The sequence below is a fragment of the Strongylocentrotus purpuratus genome, unplaced genomic scaffold (assembly GCF_000002235.5).
Source record: "Strongylocentrotus purpuratus isolate Spur 01 unplaced genomic scaffold, Spur_5.0 spur5_scaffold_4, whole genome shotgun sequence".
Taxonomy (NCBI): Eukaryota; Metazoa; Echinodermata; class Echinoidea; order Camarodonta; family Strongylocentrotidae; genus Strongylocentrotus; species Strongylocentrotus purpuratus.
Window position 1 is genome coordinate 13,683,382 of NW_022145610.1, and position 23,230 is coordinate 13,706,611.

At 37.4% G+C, this 23,230-nt stretch overlaps 1 protein-coding gene across 1 annotated transcript in view; it reads left to right on the forward strand.

Annotated features, from left to right (window-relative positions):
- Positions 1 to 6,764: 6,764 nt before the first annotated feature.
- Positions 6,765 to 23,230, forward strand: part of LOC589158 (short transient receptor potential channel 5-like) — a 75,083-nt gene continuing 58,617 nt past the window's right edge. Inside the window, exon 1 of the mRNA XM_030997155.1 lies at positions 6,765 to 6,948. Coding sequence (XP_030853015.1) covers positions 6,765 to 6,948 — 184 coding nt within the window. The remainder of the gene's footprint in view (positions 6,949 to 23,230) is intronic.

The window sequence follows — 23,230 nt, forward strand, 5'->3', positions numbered from 1 at the left end:
TCACATTTAACATTGTTAAACGGTGCCTTTAAGGGTACATGGCAAGGAATATGGACGACTGTTCTAGTATAAAATCTCAATCACTTTGATCTGTATATATATGTTTAGTAAAATATAATTACAACAGAGCAAGGGTACTTTAAGGGTAAAGTTGAGTTCTTGTCACGGGATCGTTTTGTGAAAGAAAGCGTGTGGAAACAGTTGGGAGAGAACAAACTCTGGCACATAAGTAATAGTGTACACTGATAAGAAATTACTCCAGTCCTGCTAAAAGTCACATGCACTGTACACTGAAATGAGTATATGGGACCAGTGACATCAGTTTAGTCCAAGACCTTAGTTGTTACTTGTCCTTTTTCCAATATGAGGGTGTTTCAAGAGCCATCCTTTTCAAGGGAAAATTTCGTCTATGATTCTCTTCCCCCATTAATATAACGATAATGAAAGAGCTCTCAGATAATTGTCCAGAACTCAACTTTAAATTTTTTCAATATCTGAAAGAACCTTCTTGAGTTTAACATGCAGAAAGAATGCACTTACCAAATAAGAATGGTAAATGAGTATTCATCAGCCGAAACGTTCAATATTAAAGTGTAATGCGTAAGTGAAGTTAGTAGTTAGTAAGAATATACAGTCAAACCTGCTTTAGTGACCACCAGTATACAAAGATCACCTGTCTACAAAGACCTATTTTTTTTTTGTTTCCTGGCCTTGACATGGCGGCCATTACAGCGCACTAGCATGTCAAGGGATTAATTCCTGCCAGGTACCCATTTACATCACCTGGGTTAAGTGTGGCAAACGAGATCGATGTCTTGCCAAAGCAAATTAGTGCTGCGGTGGGACTCGATCCGCGGACCTTGTGATCGACAGTCCGGTGACATCTCCACTCGACCAAAGATCCAAAGTTGGATAATGCATGTAACTGGGTTTATTGCTCTGGAGAAATAACAACAAAGATTGACATTTTCAAAATGAACAAAAAGTTGGAAAAATAAAGAGAGAAATGGAGAAACACAAAAGAGATTGACATTTTCTAAATGAACAAAATGTGGGATAATGCATGTAACTGGGTTCATTCCTTCGGAGAAATAATGTGCATGTACTAAATATACAACATCATGTCACAATGCAAATATTTTTATTCGGATGTGTCTAGACCACTTGTCTCCGAATGATGTACATGGCATTATATAAATGGAAAGATATAGGGAAAGGGTGAGAAAGATAGAGGTGATGATGAGAGGGAGAAATGGAAGAAGAGAAGGAGAGGAGAAATGGAGAACGGGAAACCTTCACATTGTTTCTTGCTCATTATGATAAAATCGAATAAATATCAGAAAGGTTTTGAAACGATGGTTATTGATCGAATCTACAACAAAATTGTGGGCAACTCTGCAGGATGGACGAAGAATCTTTGGGTATTATGATTCATATTCTATAATGAATGGAACATCACCAGGCTATCAATACGAGAAATAATTGATCCAAAATGGAGACGGCTATTCTCAGTATTGTCTGACTTGTGGTTTCATTTTGCAATGGATGGATTTTTTTCATCGTGCTAGCTATAGTCTGCTTCAGACAATCTGACTCTTCCATTTTTCTAATAAATTCATGGACACTCTAAGTCTTGTACATATTTCATCTTAACCATGTCAGCACATGAATGTCAGTGCAAAAATGGAGAATAAATTAGAAACATAATTTCCGATAATGATTCATAGTATAGTATTAATGACTGCTTTGAGAGAAATAATTGTTTTTAAGGGAAGGTTACAAATGTGCAATTGCCCGAGGCGTGCCGAGGGCAATAGCCCAATTATCGTAACCTTCCCGAGAGCGTATAAAAACAATTATTTCTCGAATATTAAAGCAGTCATTAATACTTTTATATGCCGGAAAAAAAAATTTAATGTACCCTTTTTGGTGTTCTTACTGTCAGCAAGTCTTGCATTTGATCATCATCAAGAAGTGGAAATCTTGGGAGAGTTTCTTCAGCCATTTTTGCCTTCGGTTTGGAATTTAGTACGATCGAGATTGCCGTACTGAAATTAACGACCAATTCTTCGCACAAGTACGTTATCCTCGATCGCTCAAACCAGTTTTTAACATGTGAACCTATGGGTATTTCACCAAGACTGAACTATTTTCCCGGTAACCATGGTAACTGGAATTTTACCGGGAATTTTTACAAGAATAGTTAAAGTTTATGACTGCAATTTCGACCAATCAGATGGATGGATTTCTTAAGTGAGGTATATAATAATAACTATATTTATATTGCGCAGGTATCCATTCCAAAGGATTCTTAAGGCGCATACAAATTGGAATTATTAACTTGGCTTTAGCCCATCTGAACTAAGGTGTTAAAAGAATTAAGGAATACATTCCAACCAGGTACCCACTTACTACACCTGGGTTGAGAGTTGATTAATGTTTTTCAAAGGCATTAGTTCCGCGGCGGGACTCGAACCGCAAACTATGTGATCCACAGTCCGGCGAAGTATCCACTAAACCATGACACCTCAAAAATCAATCGTATCGTCCAACTCGCCTCTTCAGTTGAATCTATTCATGTTAATACAATAAATTTCATAGGAATCGAAAGACTAAATACAACATATGATTGTGACATTTGCATTATTATTGAATATGACTTTAATGTTCGACCATGATGAAAAACATTCTTTTATATAAATACCATCGCCGACATTTTGATGAGAAAGCGTATTCTCAGGTGCATTTCGTGTCGCACATTCTTGTGAACGCCATTCAAAATACGTCAGTCTTCTATTGGAGGGTGGGCTTCACTTAATTTTCCTAACCAATCTTGTCTCCTGTAGCTCTTTATAAAATGATATTGCACTTCTCGTGGCGTGGCATCGTCGCCCTTACACGTATACACACCAGACCGCGGCGCTCCATCGCTCCCCCATCATGCCCAAGCATCGCTGCAGCCTAGCTTAATATCTACGCGTTTATATGACGCAATTAGGGGGAGAAGGAGCTATGGCATTTTGCTACCAAGGGAGGGGTTGGTTGAACTTCTTAAGGTTAATGGAGAGTGTAGGTTGGCACTGCTCAGAAAGAGAGGGGTAGGGTGAGGGGACGGAGGGGTGAGCATCATCTCGTATAGGTGTCGTGGCCTAGTGGATACGTCACGGGACTGTGGATCAAATGGTTCGCGGTTCGAGTCCCTCCGCGGCACTAATATCATTTTATGAAGAGATCAATCTATATACATTTGCCACTCTCCACCCATGTGATGTAAACTCTCTGAATACCACAGCGCCTTAGCAGAGTAGCTTGGCTGATGCATCTGGTGTCTCCTAACTTTCTTATTAGGTCTGTGTTAATAAATAACGTTTAAATTGGCTTCGTTTTTAAACAAAGATCGCCCCAACACTAAAAACCAGAACGCATTTTATCCATTGATTTATTAGTAGAAACGGTGCATCGTACATGGATATTTAGGCGGTAATGTCATCAGATGTCTCAGTTCAAGCTCTATCAAAAGCATTTTTGTTGTGCTAGCTATCCGATTGCAACGAGTAAAAGTGTGTTCGTTGTTGTTGGGAATCTTGAATACTATATCCTCTAATATGACCACCGACCTTACAAAGGCAATATTCACTGCATTGACGGTCATAAGGGTGAAGACTGCAGGCAGGTGGGACATGCTATTATATATTCTGTTTATAAGAAAACATACCCGCTGTTCTCGGATATTAACATCGCATGCTCACCAAAGCAGACGCTGGGACTAGGTAAATGAGCGGCTCACGTAGGACTTGGAACAAAATAAAAAAGAAGTCATATCGACTTTCCAATATCGTCAGTTCGGAACCAGAAGGACGTCACCTCATACACTTCGGCACGACGACAACACCCTTCTGGTCCTTAACAGACGACATGCAATACCAGATAAGATTAGCCAAGCATAAACGATCGGCATTACTGGTGATCGTCGACCCGGAATGAAAAATTAGGGACCTTCTTCACATGCCCCCAAGAACAGTGTAAATGGGACGCCATTATTATCAAAAATACTCCGCGGCCCTTTATCGATTAGGAGTATGAGATGGGATAGATGTACATGTGGAAGCGAACTTCAATATCAATTGGCGTTAGCGATGCACCAGTGAACTTTTATTAACATAGATGTCACGCATTACCGAACAAGCAATGTATTTATCATATGTAGTAGGGTCTTTCCTAGGGCTATGGATTTAGTGTGCAGGAGTGGAAACCGTTTTTTAATAATAGGATCCCTGTTCGATCGTTACATTTAGCATGTTCAACGATTGTTTCTTCGTTCATGCTTTCCTCATTTATATATATTTCCATTGTCTCCCTCCTTCTGCACCATTTGTTTAAATTTTGTTGGTTACCTACAAGCACAAATATGCTTTCTTAGTAGTTTGGTAAAAACAAACGAACCATCAAAGAAATTACAATTAAATTGAGTAAAACTAATTTTCTTTCGTCATGCAATTGTATTTAAACTCAGGACAAAAAATACTCCAAAAATCTCTTCTTAAAAAGAATATTCCTGTCTTGTCGACTTCTTTTACATCATTTAGCTAGTCAAGCAACTGGTTTTTACCATTTAATTCCTTATTCTTTATGAGCCATATTAAATACTTCCTATTTATAGTTTACACGCATTCACGAAATTCAAATAGGAACTGACGTCTACTCGTCGGTTTCCAGTAAAAATAGAAAAGTTATAGGAATTTCAGACAATACATTTTTGGGATATAATATCATTATTAAGTGCAGTTCTTACATGTCATACATTATTCTAAAAACTGGATAGACAGGTATTGATCATATCCTGTCAAACACTATTGAAGCATGGTAATCATCAAATGTAACCGCAGAATGAGCATTGTTCGGAGTTCCACGGATGATATACAATAATGCAAATCAAATAGTAGAAAGTCTTCACTCGCTGATCAAATAGGTGTGATGCGTGTATTTACACAGTGTACGCCAAGGGAAAAACATAACATTTTGTTTCATTGGATGCTTTTAGAGCATGTTATAAGGATGTAGATGTACAATTATTGTTCGAACAGATGTCAACCATGTTTAGACGTGTCTGAATTCATTAAATCTAATTTGCAACTATAATTTATATAAGTCATGTGTTGATTTAATTTCAGGAATATTTCCACAGATTTTATTCTGAATAAATTGTGAAAGAGTTATTCTTCCTTCTTTTTTTCGTAATACATCGACAAGAGTAGTTAAGAGGTTGTAGAAATGTCTATGTCTTGTTCATGTTTTTTTTTTTACAACTGAGTTGAAATTACATTCTGAATTTTTCTAATGTCTATGAAATAATTTTTGCAGGGATTTTTAAATTTTCACCTTGTATTTAATAAAAACAGCTTTTCAATAAATTGTCTTCGGGAGAAATGGAGAAATCTAAGTTTGATAACGTATTGAAAATGCTGACAGAAAAAGTACTTTAAATTTTTTTGAAATATAATATATGTTTGTTATTTTTAATTTATAAATCCATAACAGCTAATAAAACAATACTAAAAGAAAAGTAAAACGATTTTATAGTAGGCGTTGTACTATCATTAAACATAACAGTTGAGTAGTTTATAGGTAATCACATTTATAACCAAAACATACATATTTTTATTACCATGTATATTGTATTTTACCAAACACATTGGAAACGTGTTGTTATTCCATTCATAAGTACATAAGTATTTCAGAAAACACAATTAATAACATTCACGATAATGGACATAATATGTAACAAATGATAAAAATAAGTCATGATAGGCCTATATCGGAAACGTTCATACAGATAAGAAAATAAAGGTCATCAAACTTTTGTCGTCAGTATAACTGGAGATATGGTAAGTCTTATAAAAAAATAAGTGTCGGTATAGACAAGATGCAATCATTCCGCGTTCTTTTAATATAAAATAAAAATAGGCTTATGTTATGAATAGTTATTGTATCATTCGTTTATTTTGTATAAACGTACGGACTTGCTACCCATCAACTTTTACCCTTCGTTGATCAGATACAATTAATCTACGTGGCAAATATCTTTCAGATATGATATTTTTCATTAACACATGCCCAAGTGAGTGATATACGCATGCGCTGATCAATTTCATTACCCCTCTACCAATCTCGCTGAGATGCCTCAGTTTGTGTGTTCTGCGTGGGTGCGGGTGTGTGTGTGTGTGTGAGTATGCACTTACGCACTGCATCCTACCTTTCTCGCACGAACGCATCAAGTTGCCATCCAAAAACGCTAAATCTCATATCATATTGCCCACCCATAAGTGACTCCCGACCGCGTTTTTAAAGTTATTGCAAGCAATGTAATGCACCAAACAACAGTACATCCTGGAATATACCAATTGAATAAACCAGTATGGGCCTTGCTCGTCCTAAACTAACATCGCCTGTCTATGTGGATTTTAAATGGCTGTACAACCACCGGCAAACTAGTCTGGACCTATAACAGAACATTGGTATCATTTTTTTCCCTTCGCCTTCTAGAAGCCCACCTTTCGTCTCATCGCTTTCCGACTATTAATCTGCCCATTGGCGCGATTCGTTTTTTCCTCCCTCGCCTTCCATTTTCCTCACGTTATTAATGGATCTAAACGAACATAAAACTCATGGACCATCATAACCTCATGATATTTGTGACATTATCTATTTTACTTCCTCAACTGGCATTTTTGATTCTTTGTGATCGTTAGGTGTCGGTAGCCGGAATGGAGTTAGATATTGGACCGGGACGGTTTGACTCCATGGAGAAACTCTTCTTGGCTGCGGCTGAAAAAGGAGACAAGAAAGCGATCCTATATGCTTTGGACAATGCCCCGGATTTAAACATCAACTCATCGGATAAAGACGGCAGAAGTGCATTAGTTATTGCCATCCAAAATGGAAATTCAGGTAAGTGTCATTTGTCATTTTTCCCATGAACAATAATATTTGGATATTTAACATATGTTTAAAGGCACATAAGTTGCTTTAAAAACGAAAGGTCTTAAACAGACTCAAATGAAAGGTCATTAATTATCTAAAACAATACAAGGTATTCGTGGTATGTAAAATTTGTAGCAGTTGGATAGATTTTCATTTATATTATAAAGACACAAAACTGATGGAAGAGAACACGTGCATGGTAATGCAAAAGGATAATAATTCCAAGGGACTAGACCAAAGATCAGAACGCCAACTTGAATTCAGATTTCAAGTGTAAGAAAAGGCTAAAACAGTGGATGACTTTTTGAAAGATAAGTTGTATTAAACAGCCTGACAAGATGGCGTTATATCCGACCGTCAGCCCGGACGTTTACAATTCACTTCAGATGAGTTGTAGGAATGCATTACATCTTCGAAATATCACCGTCCTTGGTATTCGCATGAATCCAATTTGCCTGTCTAAGGTTTGTCTTTATTCCGAGACTAAAGTGGTTGTATTTGTTTTGATTGCCGTGCAAGCTAGCAAGATCACTCTCAAACGATGATGACAAGGCAGATTGAAGACAATGTTCGAAATTACTGAAGCCGGGGAAAAAACAAATGCTTCGGGCCCAGAAACTATTTGTGTTTTGTAAATCCTGGAGTCTGCAAAATGTCATCTAAACAGCCTGGCATGGCGAGCATTGATTTTTCTGGGATCATATCGGGAGCATGCAATGTGTACACGTAAAATTATACTGCAAGCGATGCTCGATTTATCCTCCATAAAACTGCATATCACATTTCAATCTTCGATTTGAGGATTACTCTATGTAGAAGATTCATGAATTTGAGTAAACATGCACCATCTATGTTTAATTTGAGATGCTAACACTTAAACTAATCAGTCTAAAGTGCGATAATACATTAAGGGGAAGGTTATCTTTCTATTTTGCTAAGTTATGGTTGATGAACGTTGTTCAAGGTTTATAATTCCATGCCACAACTCATTAGATAATTAGGCTCATTTAATGTCATACGCTTTATATAAAAGACGCGCCGTCGTAATAACGCAATATAATAATCCTCGCAAATACCGAAATGTTACGCATAACGCACCTTAAGAAAGTAAAAAGGCGAAACAATAATTATAGATTGATCGAGTTCAAGTCAGTGCAATAAACTCTATTTAAACCAGTCGTATCAAACCAGACCTTTCACAGTTGTGCTGGAGACTCCTAAAGCCCTCATACAAAATGTGTAACTTTAATTTCAGAAGAGAAGACTAAAGTTGTCTTTCATCTTCCATAATTGTCCGTGCTTCTCGTGCGTAAAAGTCAATGAGATGGAACGCACAGCAGATGGATTGTTCTTTATCATATTGCGCTGCTTGACTGCGTGAATTTATCCTGAAGATCAATGATTATAAGATCATGCTCTATACATTCATGTACAAATCAATGTCTGCCGTCAGCACTTCTCCAATTTTATTGAAAGCCTCTTAAAGGGGCAGTATACAGGCTTAATAACACTTAAACTGATATTCTACGATTGAAATGCATTTCTGAAACCACTTCATCAGTTTACTTATTACTAAAACAAACAAAACGGTTAAACAAAATGAAACAAACTCATAGCACCTTAAAACATAAGCGGGAGGTATTTTGAGTTGTTATTAAGTTGAACTTCATAAATATGTTTTCGGATTACAAAGTTGTTCATAATCAGATTGAATTAAAGATTAGACCCTTCGTGAATGGGAAAATCACTCCACATAATATAAAACATCCTGGTGTACTTATTCAATAGTTTATCTAAGGTTCGCAAATTAGGTCGCTCTGGAATGGATTAGGTAAATATCTTTCACGAGACTTTCTTATAAGAAAAACGTAATAATTCTAAATAATTGTAGTGTTTATCTGTAACATTAAAAAAAATGATTTGCATTATTTGTGATAACTATTCATGTAAAGGTTGCGATTCATAATACCAATGTCTGTCCTTTAGAGGATCGTTCTTATGTTATTGACGGAGAAAAGGGAATACATATCGATTTGTAAGGCGTCCATTCCAGACCGGTAAGGCTTATACTCAAATTGGCAACGCAACATCACTTGAACAGCTATACGCATCTCTTTAAGACGATATAGCAGTGGGTGTGTGGTATTTGGGCATCGATTCCCAGCAAGTGTACTTCTTGGTATGATTGATTTCCTCCATAACCTCTCTGAATATCGGATTTTTCATCTTCTCTCCTACTCTTGACGGCTTAACCCATCCGTCTCCTTCTCCTCGTCTCTCCCTTTCTCCCTCTCCATCTCCCCTCGATACCATTCTTGTCTCTTACTGTTTCGCTTTACATCTTTCTCTCACTGTTTCTCTTTGTATCGTTTTTCTTCTCTTTCTCTCTCTCTCTCTCTCTCTCTCTCTCTCTCTCTCTCTCTCTCTCTCTCTCTCTCTCTCTCCATCTGTTCCATCTCCCTTATCCCACTCTATATCTTAGGTTCTCATATCCCAATTGTAATCCTTCCCCCTCTTACCCTCTTACTCACTTTCTCTCTCTCTCTCTCTCTCTCTCTCTCTCTCTCTCTCTCTCTCTCTTTCTCTCTCCGTCTTTCCTTTTTCGCAATCTCACTCTACCGCAGTTTTCGTATTACCCCCCCCCCCCACCTCTATTTGCATCTCTCCTTATCCATCTCCTGTGCACTGCTCTTCACCTCTATCCATCTCTTTCCATCCATACCTCCTTATCCACTAAGCCGACCTCCCTCCTCCTCACAGTGACTCTCTCTCTCTATCTATCTACTATATTCTCTTTCAGCTTTGCAGGGGTTCCAAGTACGAGGATATCAAATCCCTTCCCTCGCTTGTTTCCCGCTCGAAAATAGTACCTTACTCTTTTACAGTGACAATGAAATATGGATGTACGAGCAGTACGATACACACATCTTTAAGAACCTTTATATACATTGAACATTTAAAACATACGATTATTGGGGTGCCTACACTTTTAAAGTAACACTTCACTTAGTATTCTCTTTTGTTCGAATTTTGTTTGGTTGGTTCCTTTTTTTTTTTTTGTTACTGTCTGCATTAGTTTCAATCCTGTGTTTATGATAATGTTTGTTTATAATGCATAAAACATGTACCATTTTTTTTCAAATGGTGTAACGACCATCTTAAGATTTTAATGAAAAGGCTTGTATGTTGACGACAGTAAAACGATGGTTTCATGGCGCTGGAGAACCAATCTAAAGCGGATTCAGGATTCGCTATAATGTCAATAAAAACAATACGATTCTACAAAAACAGTTAAATTCTTAAAAATATATCCCTTCTCAGAATAGTTAATTTGTATTTATTTTAAGCCTGATATTGTAGACGCTTAAATAACTATTAAATAGTTATTAGTATTAATGTTAACTATTAGTGTAATTATTATGATCACTGTTATTAGTAATAATAGTATAGTAGTTGTATTGTTGTTGTTGTTGTTGTTTACACTATATTATTATTATTTTTGTTATTGTTATTATTTGCATTATTATTATCATTGTTATTATTCTACCAGACTATTTTTTCGTTCATTAAGTATCTGGTAACTAGTTTCCACATTCACTCCTCCATAAAGGTCTGCGAGTTTGCAGCACAGCGTCATCCCCAGCCATGTTCTTATGTCTCTCTTTATATATTACTGATATGACATTTCGCTGTTCATGGGCTCCAAGGGGACACCTTACACACAAACATGTGGGATGGTAGGCCAGACGGCTGCCATAACCTCTCTATGGGTTAGACGTGACTAGCATTCTTCTGAGCTACCTCATACCGCACTTTTTATACCATAAATTTAATATCAGGAATATCGTCTGTTCAAAAAAGCGTTATTATGTCGATGGTGTTAACGCCCCTCTGGATCTTATATGCCAGTAAATTCTACCGGTTCGATTAGAAAACGCCACTGCATTTCTTTATATTAATGGTTTTCGGAGAAAATTCGATCAGTTGTGATAAGCTGTATAGGGATCTTTGTTTTGTACTTTCGGAAAGTAATACTCGCGGCTGACCAGTCAAGATAAGAGTAAAGTACGGAGAGCACTGCAGAGCACTATAAATAGATGTTCCTTTTTTCCTTTTTTTAACCAGAGTTACGCGATCATATTCACTTTCAACTAGGTAGCCTTGTATTACGAAGGCATACTCTCACGAGCGTTTCTAAAGTAACCCGACTTGCCCAATATTGGGATTCTTGGCGTTCATTTCCAGTCATTCACTGTCCCCGATTCCGAATTGAATTCGCATTACACACCTTCACGGAATAGAGGACATAAAGTAAGATGACAAAAAGACAGGCGGCGGCATGAGGCAAGGGGATGAGATACAAACCATTCACTGCATTTCCCCTGTGCATTTGCTTCTCTATACCTTAGATTATGGTTCTATTTACCCCGAGATAGATGGGACACCATTCATCTCGCTATAGTAATTCTATTCATCATCATATTTGCAATGCGCCGGCCTTGCCAGCTTGTTCGCCAACCCGGTATCCAATTCATGAGATAACAAATTAAATAAGAGCTTTCCCTCATCCAATTCTCTTTGTAAATTTAACATCAAATACGGATTCCGTCTGGCCGAATGAGACGGGAATAGGAGCATAAGATTAACATTGATGTATAAAATCTGTACAGAGAGAAATTACGTTTAAAAAATTGTGTTCACAAATGGATTAGTTTCAGGAAATCGACTTGATTCATATTTTAAAAATTGTAATAATCATGATAATCTTAAATATGATACGAAAGACTATAAGTCTCATCAGCCTAGAAAATGCAAAACTGAAATCGTGCAAATACGATATTTCCTTTTTTTTTATCTGCCATTGTTCATGTCAAATGTCGTACATTATTGCTTAAAATTTTAAAGAAGGGCACATAATGTGCAGTTTTGTCATAACAAAAGAGTAACCTATTTCTATTTTTTACAGTGACAAATCTACTGCCACATGCACTAGAGTTACTTTATCTATTATTTGCATTTCATCATAAGGGCATTATATTTCTCCTCAGGGGAATTATGAAGGTTATTGTCAACGTTAAAGAGTTAGATTATTAGAGGAATTGTGGCACTGAGCCACTTGGAGTGTTAACGTCTTGTTGCCTGTATTTAACAGGACAATCTTTAGAATGACCAATGTAGTATGACCATGCAATAAATGTGGCATTTCTACGTTCGAAAGTTGCCGCGAAAAAAAGTTATAGATACACGAATAATATCGGAGCACCCGGAATATGGTGGAGTAGGCAAATCAAGTATTAGAAGTACCTGGAAATGAAAACCACTTGCCTATAATTGTAGACCGCTTTCCATGTTTCTCTTGAACGGTCTAAATACAACTTTCTCCTATGCCAGTCTAAAATATCTTGACTTAAAGTTTCGAGAGTGAAGGGGATTTTTTTCCTTCTCGACCGATCGGCATTTTATAGATTTGACTAGATAATTTTTGCCCCAGATACTGAGAGAAAAAAGCCTCATTAATTCATTAACCTTGACGAAATTTGCGGTTAGCCTTTAAGATAACATGATAGCCTAATCTTGAAGCTTTAAAAAGGGGACACAAATATATCATCCTACTATCGGTGGTGACAATTTACATCCATTAATGGATATAGATTCAATTTCCGCTAGCGGTTAGCTTTATAAAGTGCTTTCGGTCGCAAAGGCCTATGAGTGGATTTCGGTAAACGAACATAAAAGGCAACACGGATGAGATCTTTTCAATCTGCACGGAGAACACCCTCCAATCCATGGTTATTTTGTTCGTATACCTTGAGCTGTATTTGAAATTACTTCACTTTCGAGATGCATTACCAAGTTAATGCCTTATATTTGGTAATAACCGCCGTTGGGTACCCTTACAAGAAATGGCCGAAGAATGCTGCGCTAAAAGAAGACACATAACCTCCCAACCATAAAGATCCCGTCTGCTGTTCAAAATTGAGAATTTGGAAGAGGATGCGTGATGTTGATACCGGTAATTAGTCGAGGAGTTTGTTTATGGGCAATGCGAAAATGCACGCATGGTTAAGATCTCCCTTATAATTACAGGTGTCAAACCGATTTTAGAGCTAAAGTACAAGCAGGACCAGAGACAGTGGATCCATTACAGCATGGCTTGCATTTATCCCGACAAGCAACCATGAAATGCCATTCAGGTAATCAGGATTAATAGATCTGCAGGAGACGCGAGACGTTCAAATACTAAAACATGTGTCTGCAATAAGAAATAAGGGTACAGGATTTCACGAGAAATTGCCATTGTTCCATGTAATTCCTCTGGTTCGAGCATTAATATATCTATATCCAGCTTTCTCCTCAACGACCTATATCGAGTTCGCACCCGGAATACAATTTCGTGACTTCTTTTTTTAGTGGATTCTAATCTAAAATGCTTGAAAGCATAGTGCCACAGACTCGTTTGCACCGGCCAATACAGATTATTAAACCTCAATGACTACCGAATTCCTTTTCCCCTATAAACTTGAATACAGGAGTCACCCGGTTCCCAAAATCAATAGGTTAAAAAAGAAAAAAAAAACGTTTCTATCAGTCTGTACACCACAAGGATCGGGAACATTTGGCAATTTTTGTTAGGATTGTTAAAGTTCTTCATAATTTTGCTTTTTATCACTAGCATGCTTTAGGTTTATTATGGAGCACTTTCAATCATAGAGTGGCTGTACCATAATTCATAATGACACGACATGGCGCCAGATGCCTAATAATAACGCTGCGGCTATTGAGGGCTCTTTAACTTTTTATATGCTAAACAAGTAACCTCCCCATGACATTGTGTAGTCATCATGGATCAACTTTATATTTAAAAATTATTTAACCGCTTTTGGTGCAAAACTAATATATACAGGTGTTACAACTTTAATACAAGCGTTATAATGCAGCTAACAAGACCAGAAATGGGCAATTTTGCAACGAATAATTGTCTTGCATAAAGCATTCCTTCCGCCCGATGGTTCCAAGTGTTTGTGCCAATATGCCCGTGCGGTAAACGAACGGCCATGCAGCTTAGCATCCATGGCACATGAAAGGTTAATGCAAGACAGGTTGCCTGGTCCAATCTTACCAGAGTTATGGTGTATTTACTACGAGTTACCTAACATATGATGCAGCTTATATTATGAGCACCTGAATACTGAAAAAATGAATATCACAGGAACTAGCTGTATTTGCCCATTTACTAATGTAATACACATATTAAAAGCTTGGATAACTTTTCACTTGGAGGCAGAAATGTTAAAGCCCCTGATTCGAGTTCGATGATTTTTCCCAAAGCATGATAAACCCCTGTTTTTACTCATTCGTTTATGATACGGTTAGCATTACTCGGGAACTGAGAGGCATTATGTAATCAAAAATATATTATTCCCAAATGATATTACTGATTTAAGTTCTGTTCCATTCATCAAGTTCAAACAAGGTTCATACAAATATTGATATTTCATGATAATTACAACGACGCACATTCTCGACATAATAAGCATGATCATTGTTTTTCCTACACGCAATTATCCAAACGAAATCCTTTTCAACATCATTTCTAGGCAGCGGTCTTAGCGATTATATTTAGAAAGAATCACCGTCTCAAATTGACATTTCACCATCGCCAATGAAATCAAGGAGGAGGCAAAAGTGTAGCCCGGCGACGTATTTATTTTCATATTGCATGGACGTGGTCGAACGGGGGAGAAAGAGGCGAGAGAAAGGCGAGAGAGAGAGAGAGTGAAAGAGAAAAAAGAGAGTAAAATAAACCGGGCATTTGGTGTGTCTGTCATTGCAATCCTATTATAAGATTGGTATGATCCTGGACGAATACATGGTATCGCATAGTCTCTTTGGAAACACATACGGCCGTGTTTGGAATTGAGATATCGCTCCTGTGCTCGTTCATGTTTGTCATCGAGTGACTTAAACAAAAACCTCGCTTTCCATTGGCTACTTCCACCTCTCCGTTCCTCTTATCTCTTTCCCAATCTGCCTTCCTTTCTTTTTCTCTCATCTCACCTCTTGTTATTTTCCCTCTCTACTGTCCTTCTTCTTATTCTCGTTCTCTTCCTCTTTTCCCTTCTCTTCTTCGCTTTTTCATATTTTTTCTACACTCCTACATTTTCCAATGACTTTCCGTTATCTGTCTTATCTATCCTTTACATCTCCTGTCTTCCCTGCTTCTTTAAACTTGACCATCCGGTTGATGCATTACTTGATAGATCTTAGTGCCATTGCCAAAGCGCGTAGATAAATAAGTTATAATTAGCGTGCACGTGAAACCATCGTAATACGAAATGTGCACACTTATCTTTAGAAGATATGAAAACTACAATGCTAGTGATTGTGGCTTTGAAAATAATGATACATTTTAATGTTAATCATCAACTTGATCTGTTTTAAAGGAAACAATTAACATCACGTAACTTAACAAAGCTTTGTGTCATATGACTAGGGCAACGACGATGAAAAAGATAAAGAAGAGAAAGTTGACCTGGGTTTACATGTGCATGTATATTTTCTTTAGCGTTCGGTGAAAAGTCCATTATCATGCTCTTGCTTTCGTTATCAACATTAAATCTTAATTGCAATCCTCCACATCTGCGAACTTGTACACATCTAACGATATCTTCATCCATCACGGTGACATTTAAACAAAATTAATTCAAAGAAAAAAGAGGGAAGAACGTGCCCAGCGGTCTGAAGATATTTCGGACATCTTGCACACGCCACGCGCGCTCATGCAGGAACCAACCTTCAAGCATCCACAGGAGAAGCGTCCTTCCACTTTCCAAGTTGGCGGATTTCAACACGTGTTATGACTATGGAGATTTGTCATTAAATGGCAATCAAGGAGTGACTAGGACCGGGTACACATCAAATACCAGCACCATCAATCAGCTACTTTATATTGGGTCTGATACCTCACTCCAATAACGAGTTTTTTATCCGAGGGGAGAGGGATGGTCGAATATCGCCAAACCAACAAGAAATGACCCTTTCTAAATGAATTCTATGTACAGCTTTGAATCCCCATGCTACCCGCGTTGTTATTGGTGAATGCTAGCGAATTCTTCAAATAACTTTCGGATTTGTTGTCTTTCTTATGACTAGCTATGTCATCCCCAAAAAGTAATGTTCCAAAAGCAAAAAGAACAGCTAAGTTAAAGCTGTCTAGGAAATAAATAAATATATAGATTTACTGCTTTTCAATTTCTAAAATGATTTTACTCGTAATGATAACGAGAAAAGCATTTTTCTTTTCAAACGAGCCTTTTTTTTAAAGAAATAAAAGCACTTTATTGTATAACACATCATAAAATTCAAAGAGGATCGTAAAAGTAATATCCATGAAAGCTTACACGGAAAACAGGTGACAAAGACAGAGAATATCTCTTTGAATATACAATAATTAATATGCAAGCATATAAATGGCATAATTAAGAGATAAATAAACTAATGAAAGCTGAAATATACTAATAGAAAGAAAAGGAGAAACCACGGTTCGGCAGCATGCTATTATTTTGGCGCCAGTATTATGTTGCACTGTCTGTCTTATTCACGGGGAGTGAATGCTTGCATTGAATTTGGAGAATGGAAATGGGCAATATCTTTTCATCTCAAACAGAATTTTGTATCCGGCAATGAGCCAGCTAATGAAAAATCAATGTCAGAATGCGCAAACAAAATTAGCCCTGACTATGTTGACTCGTTAGGTGGTCTCTTCCTTCCTCTCCCTCACTCCCTCTCTCTCTCTTTGAGAAATGCGCCCATAAAAGGATCTATAATAGCTTAAAGTTATGATGCCTTTATCGTGATAATGGTCGTGTGTGTTGCATGATGTGAATATCTAATCACAAACGACTGGAATTTAACCCATATATGAAGTTGTTTGATTATGAAATTACTGACTGAGTGCCCGGGAATGCTGGGCTTGAAATGAGTGGAAATTGAAGTTAAATGAAAACGAGACCTTATCCAAAGGATCATCGAATTATCTACGAAGACAAATTAACATAGGAAATATATATGAATGAGGCATAAATACGTGTATCAAAATCACATTCAGGTAAGATATGTTTTAAATTGATATGCTTATTACATTATTTTTAGGAAAAAGTATGGGACAAGTTTTTTTTCAAAATTCTAAGTTCCATATTGTGCTCTATGTAATATATAGAATACTTCAGTATTCAGAATGATGAGGATAAGCTTGAATTGACAATTTCGCTTTCGCTGGAATTTGTGACCTTCGTATAATAAGTGTGATAATCAAATAGCATCACCTTGAAGGAAATTATTTGAAGAAAAAAAAACTGTAAATATGAAAGATTAAAAATCTCCTATTAAAGCATAACTTATGTTCAAGTAATTAAGCTATTACTCTGATTAAGCTTTGCCAATTTGGCAGCAATGCCTCTTCTACAAAATTGAAATTTTAGCCTTTTTTGTCTCGAATTCCCGTCACATTACCTTTAAAGGATATCAGGCCTGCTTAACAGAGAGGAACATGTGATTAAAAAGCACAGCTTTCATAATCCGAGCTAAATGGTTTAATCCGTCGCAATTGGATTATGACATGGGCATTACCAAGGTTATGGTGCATAATAAAAAGTGATTTAGAATACACGGTGGCAGCAATTTACATGTTATCTTCCATGATACGCTCGGCGTTTTCGCCAGGATATAGCAGATGGTTAGGGGTGAAGGTCACCATTATAAGGATTAACAAATAACAATTTTATCGATGCATTTCAAGGCCATTCTTGCCAATGGAATGGTACTCTAAAGACAAAAATAAATCAGGTGGTATAAATCATATGATGCATGGTTGCATTTAGTATTAGCCACAACCAGTAACATTAAGGACGGGTTCCCCGAAACTACAAGGGCAAACAAAAAGTGAATTCGAGAATGTTTCATCAACAACGTCGACTACCCAAAGATACTAGAAATGCCATTAAATGAATCCTTAATTACAATTTTTGTTAATTCGAAAGACTGCTGTCATTCTGCTCTTACTAGTCAACATTGTTCTCAGAGATATGACCCCCTTGACCTTCTTTCAATAACCTTTAGGACTGATCCAAAAAAAAATGTCTACAAATAATCAGACTGCCCGAAACAATATATTACTAACATAATTCTAAAAATAGATATATAAGAATAATCAAACTGGAAACCTAACCCAAAATAATCGACAATGAAACAACGTTCGTTATATACTTAGATTATAAATTGAACAAACGAATGGGAAACTGTTACAGATAGATGGAGAATGAGTGATAGGAGGAGAAACGAAACATTTTAGCAGTGGTACTTTGCATCCTTTACAGGTGAGTGAGCATCCAGGTATAATTACAAGCTGCAGTAGCACTTTGATTATTAGGGATTATCCCCTGCTTAGACGAGCGGGAAAGGACGCCAGGGACATGCTCTCTAATTACTTAACAGCATGCTCTGTTTTTCGTTTTTTTTTTTTTTAAACGATCTTTGTTAATGAGCGGTGATGTAGCTTCTACGCCAAAAATGGAATGAAAACACTGTAATTTGATTCCAGGGCGATTTCCCCTATTTTCTTATTATAGAAATAGAGAACCTTCAATTAATTTGTATGTAGGTAAAACATAAAGTGTTCTCTCTTCTCATTTAGGCACCAGACAAAAGTAAAGTCTAATTTATACAAAAATCCTTTTACAAATAATGTTAACGAGATAATACAAGGAAGAGAGAGACATAGAGACAGAAACATATGAAGAGGAAGGGAGAGGGGAGTTGGTCAAGAGTGACAACAAAATACGAATGCCAACTCATTATACTTCATGGGGGGAAAAAAAATTATATAGGATAAACAAAAACTATTTCAAAAATTCGTTTATCATGTTAAGAAAAAAGTGCACTCACCTTTTCCTGTCTGTCATCGTCCTCTAAATACGAAACTTAGGATGATAATGAATTAACTTATGTCCAAATGAATTTCAATTCACAATAACCTTGCAACGATGACCATCTAACACAATTCATTAGCTGTATAGCAATTTGTAAACAATCATTTTACCTGACCTGAATAATAGGTGGGTGAGAGGGAACAAGTAAGGATTGTGTAGGGGGTATGGTAATCGTGTGCGTGTGTGCGTGTGCGTGTAGACGGGTGAGTCGGTTAGTGAGTTAGTGAGTAGGGTATGTTAGAATGAGTGTGTGTGTTTGTGTGTGTGACTTAGTGAGTGAGTGAGGTAGTTGAGTTAGTGAGTTTAAGCAGTTAGCCCGTGAGTGAGTGAGTTAGTGATTGGGTGAGTGAGTGAATGAGTGTGTGAGTTAATGGCAATGTGCATAATGGGTGAGAGAGAGAGAGAGAGAGAGAGAGAGAGAGAGAGGGAAATAAAATATAACTTGGAAAACATTTTTAAAACAAATTGTGAGATTAAGTGCGTGATTAATCTGCATAAATGAGATTACAATGTGAGATATATAGCCTATGTAGCAGGAAAAAGGTAATTTTAAAAGTAGTGGGTATGGGTGAGTGAATGGTTAATGGTATAAGATGCGAGTTAGTGAGTAGGTGAGCGAGTGTGTTTGAGTTTAGTGAGTTGATGAATAAATGGTAGTCTACATAGTAGGAATCAAGTGAGAAAAACGGGGATGTGGGAAAACGAGTGTGTGAGCGAATAAGATTGTGGGAGAGTGGGTGAGGGTGTGAGAGATTGCATACATAGTGTAAACAAATTGAAAATAGATTGAGTGATTGGATAAGATTGTTGGTTTAGTAGGGAGGGAGTAAGGGTTTTTAGCCTACACAGTAGAAAACCGGTTAAAAAGGTGAGTTAGCTGGTGTGGGTGTGTGAGATTAAGGTTGAGTTGGAGGAGAGAAATAGAGTAGGGAGCAAACGAGAGGGTGGGTGAAATATATAGGCAGTGAGAATGAAGGATGTGGGTGTGGGTATTGAATGAGTGGTGCTAGTACAGAACAAGCGGGAGAAATGAGTGAGTGGAGTGGTGAGGGAATGAATGAGTGGGGTGGGTGTGTGGGTGAGGAACCAATGAGATAAATCCATCAGTGAGTGCGTGTGGGTGATTGCATGATGGAAGATTGCAGATAAGGAAGAAAATGAATGAACGGCCCGAGTCACGGAGACTCATAGATACAGATGAAGGATAACGGAAAGGCAGAGAGAGAGAGAGGGGGGGGGGGGGAGATGATATCTGCTGTAGAGAGAATCCGAATTATGTTTCATTGATGTATAAGGTCACTCCAATGTGACGATATAAGGGAACGAATTGCTCTGAGAACGACTGAAGTAGGGGTGATATCTTAGAGGAACTTTCACTTTCACTTTCACTGGCGAAAAAGTTTACTGACCTTTTCTTAACGAGCATGTGAATTCATGACGACTTTCGCGAAAATTGCATTTCAATTGGAAAATCAGCTCAGTTAGATTACGATACTCATGCGATTCACAAGGGGAGGGGATAAAGAGAGAGTGAGAAATGAAAAGAGAGAGAGAAAGAGAGAGAAAGAGAGAGGGAGGTGTACTCGACTTTTGCAATTACATCGATACGGCTTATAACTTACTGGAAAGGTTTGCTATTGAAGTACCCCTTTTTCCATGAGCGGTTAACACCATTTTCATGAGTGTGGAATCTTCTTTCGAAGCGACTCAGCTGCTCTCAGTCAATGGGTGTTATTATTGGCCGTTTCGTATCCTGTTTCTTTTAAAGTATCCATTTCCAAGATATAAAATTAAATATCTGTATGTAATAAGTGTTTTATAAGGAAATTGCGGGGCGTTGTGTGTGCATGTGTATATGTGTGTTTGTTTTAAAACCAATTTAGAATATACTTATACAAGAGATGTCGTTAAAACAGACAGAGGTTGGAAATATGCACATAGAAATGGAGGCTGCCATTCCATGAAGGTGAAACGGTGGCCAACAAAGAGATATTTCCGCTTTAGTGATGCCAATAATGTGCCAATTCTATTGCAATTATTAAAGGTTGAAAATGCACGCTTTCAACTGGGCTGTACACATGCCGGCAATGCTCGATCTTTTTCTCCATAATGGTGATGCACGTAATACTTTGCCGACTGCGGATCTATAAGGCATGGACTCCCTCCCTTCCACCGGCCTGAGGCAGGGTTTTCCGACTCCGACATTACATCTTTATGATCGAGTCGACAGATCAATAACCCTTAATCGATGGTGGTGGAAGGAGGAGGGTGAAGATTTAAATCGTCATTATAATTCACGTCTCAGCCAAATATCTCTTGTGCCATACTACTGTGTGGGGATCTCGAATACAAGTCACACTAGAGTCTCTCTCTAATCTACAACACAACAAAGACCCAGACGCAACTCACACCAAAACGGAAGCCCTTTCAAAATCGTTGCAAAACAATATGAAACCTCTTGTTTTAAACATCACATTATGACAGTTGTGTTATGTTCTGAGTTATTTCTTTATATATATATGCCAAAGGTGTTATTTGAAGTTAAGACAACCTGTTGTAATTTTAGTCGTTATAATTATCTGTTCAGCTTTTAAGTAGCTCCATCAATTTTGTTTTAAGCGAACTTTACACTTTCGCTCTAGCAGTGTTTATTTTTTTCATTGAAAGTTTCCATGTATATTTTAATGTTATTAAGGGCAACATTTTTTATTTATAGTTTGAACGATCATCTGAGAAATGCAATTAACCAAATAGATAAGTATTTTGTAGTGGTGGTAAAGGATCTTCTTTTAAGTTGAAAAGATGTATAAATGGGGACACAGTATCTAAATGAAAGTTTCGTTAAATAGAAAATAATAGACAATCAGTGGAGGCCAACTATTTTTGCAACTCTTTATTCATTTGTCCATATACCTCATGTAAATATGTTTCTCTAGACTTTTCTTTGTTCATCCCATCTCTATATCGGTGGCGGGAAATAAAAAGTGTCTCAGTTGTGCTATCAGGTCAAGGGTATTAATGATATTGCAACGTTTGATAACACATTGTAGGTAAATTCGAAATTTAGATATGAAATATAGCAAGAAAGTACAGATAGACCCCAAGCCCGGGTGAAAACGTGGAGGGAAAGCGTCGTCTGCCGCGCTGATCCACACCCCTAAAAAGAAAGCAATATCTTAAGATGTCCAGAAAACTAAAGCCCGTTTCAGCAAATTACGCACTTACTTACGATAGCACCGATCATAAAAACGCCATCGACAGCATTGTGTGAAATTGAGTATCGCATTCCCTCGTACCCGTCGGAGGTGCGAACCAGCAAATCTGAATAAATCGCTCAGGCGCGCTTCAAGGCGTGTTGGGATTCCGGTAATACAAACTGATCACCTGTTGTCATAGAAACCACTTTAAGTAAATGAAAAAGGGGGACAGGGATTCTTTTTAAAGAAATGAGGTGTCGTCTTTGTACAATATCATTATGAATGAGTGGAAATCTAGAGCTGGCAAAGCTTTCCGAAGTGGATTCTCTTGGATTTCTTTGAAATCTTTCTATTCTTGTCAGGTTGTTTTCCTCACTGTCTCGGGAACATATGCAATCTTGTTAAAGTGCCAATGCTCTATCTAGCTGGTAGGACTGTAATGCTCATATCCAAATTGCTCTTCACCTGCTACGATGTCAAAAGGTCCATGCTTAATAAAAAAAAAAAAATCTTTATTTGAAACCGGAAGCGTGTAACAATAAAGGGACCCAGTATTACCCAGGACTGAAAAACAAGTCATACAGAATATTAAACACATGTATTACTTTATTCGCTTCAAACACTTCATAGTTGAATTTAGGGGTTTCCTCGTATATCTTTATGTTTTAAAAGTATCTTTTCAGTCGAGATTGAGGAACGCTTTCATGTACCCTTTTGTTGTTCTAGTAAAGTACAAGATAGGTCCTTGAATACGACACTCTCATTTTGAAGATTAGGAAAAGGACCGGTACTTTATAGTCTCTATTTTCTATGAATAGAACTGGAATCGTGCCATCAAAATCTTACAAACATTAACAAGTAATGCTTCATAAAAGTGATGAGGTCGTTCGAATTAGAAAGCGGTCTCTCCTTTTATGATTATACAACTGTCTCTAAATGCACGGGTGAGGAGAGAGGATGTAATAGTATACATCACTCGTTAGTGTCTCGACCCCCACTTGTATTTCTCTTGGTACCTGGTTCCATCTTGCAGGCGTCTTCTGTCAAACATGGTCCCGAGTCAAA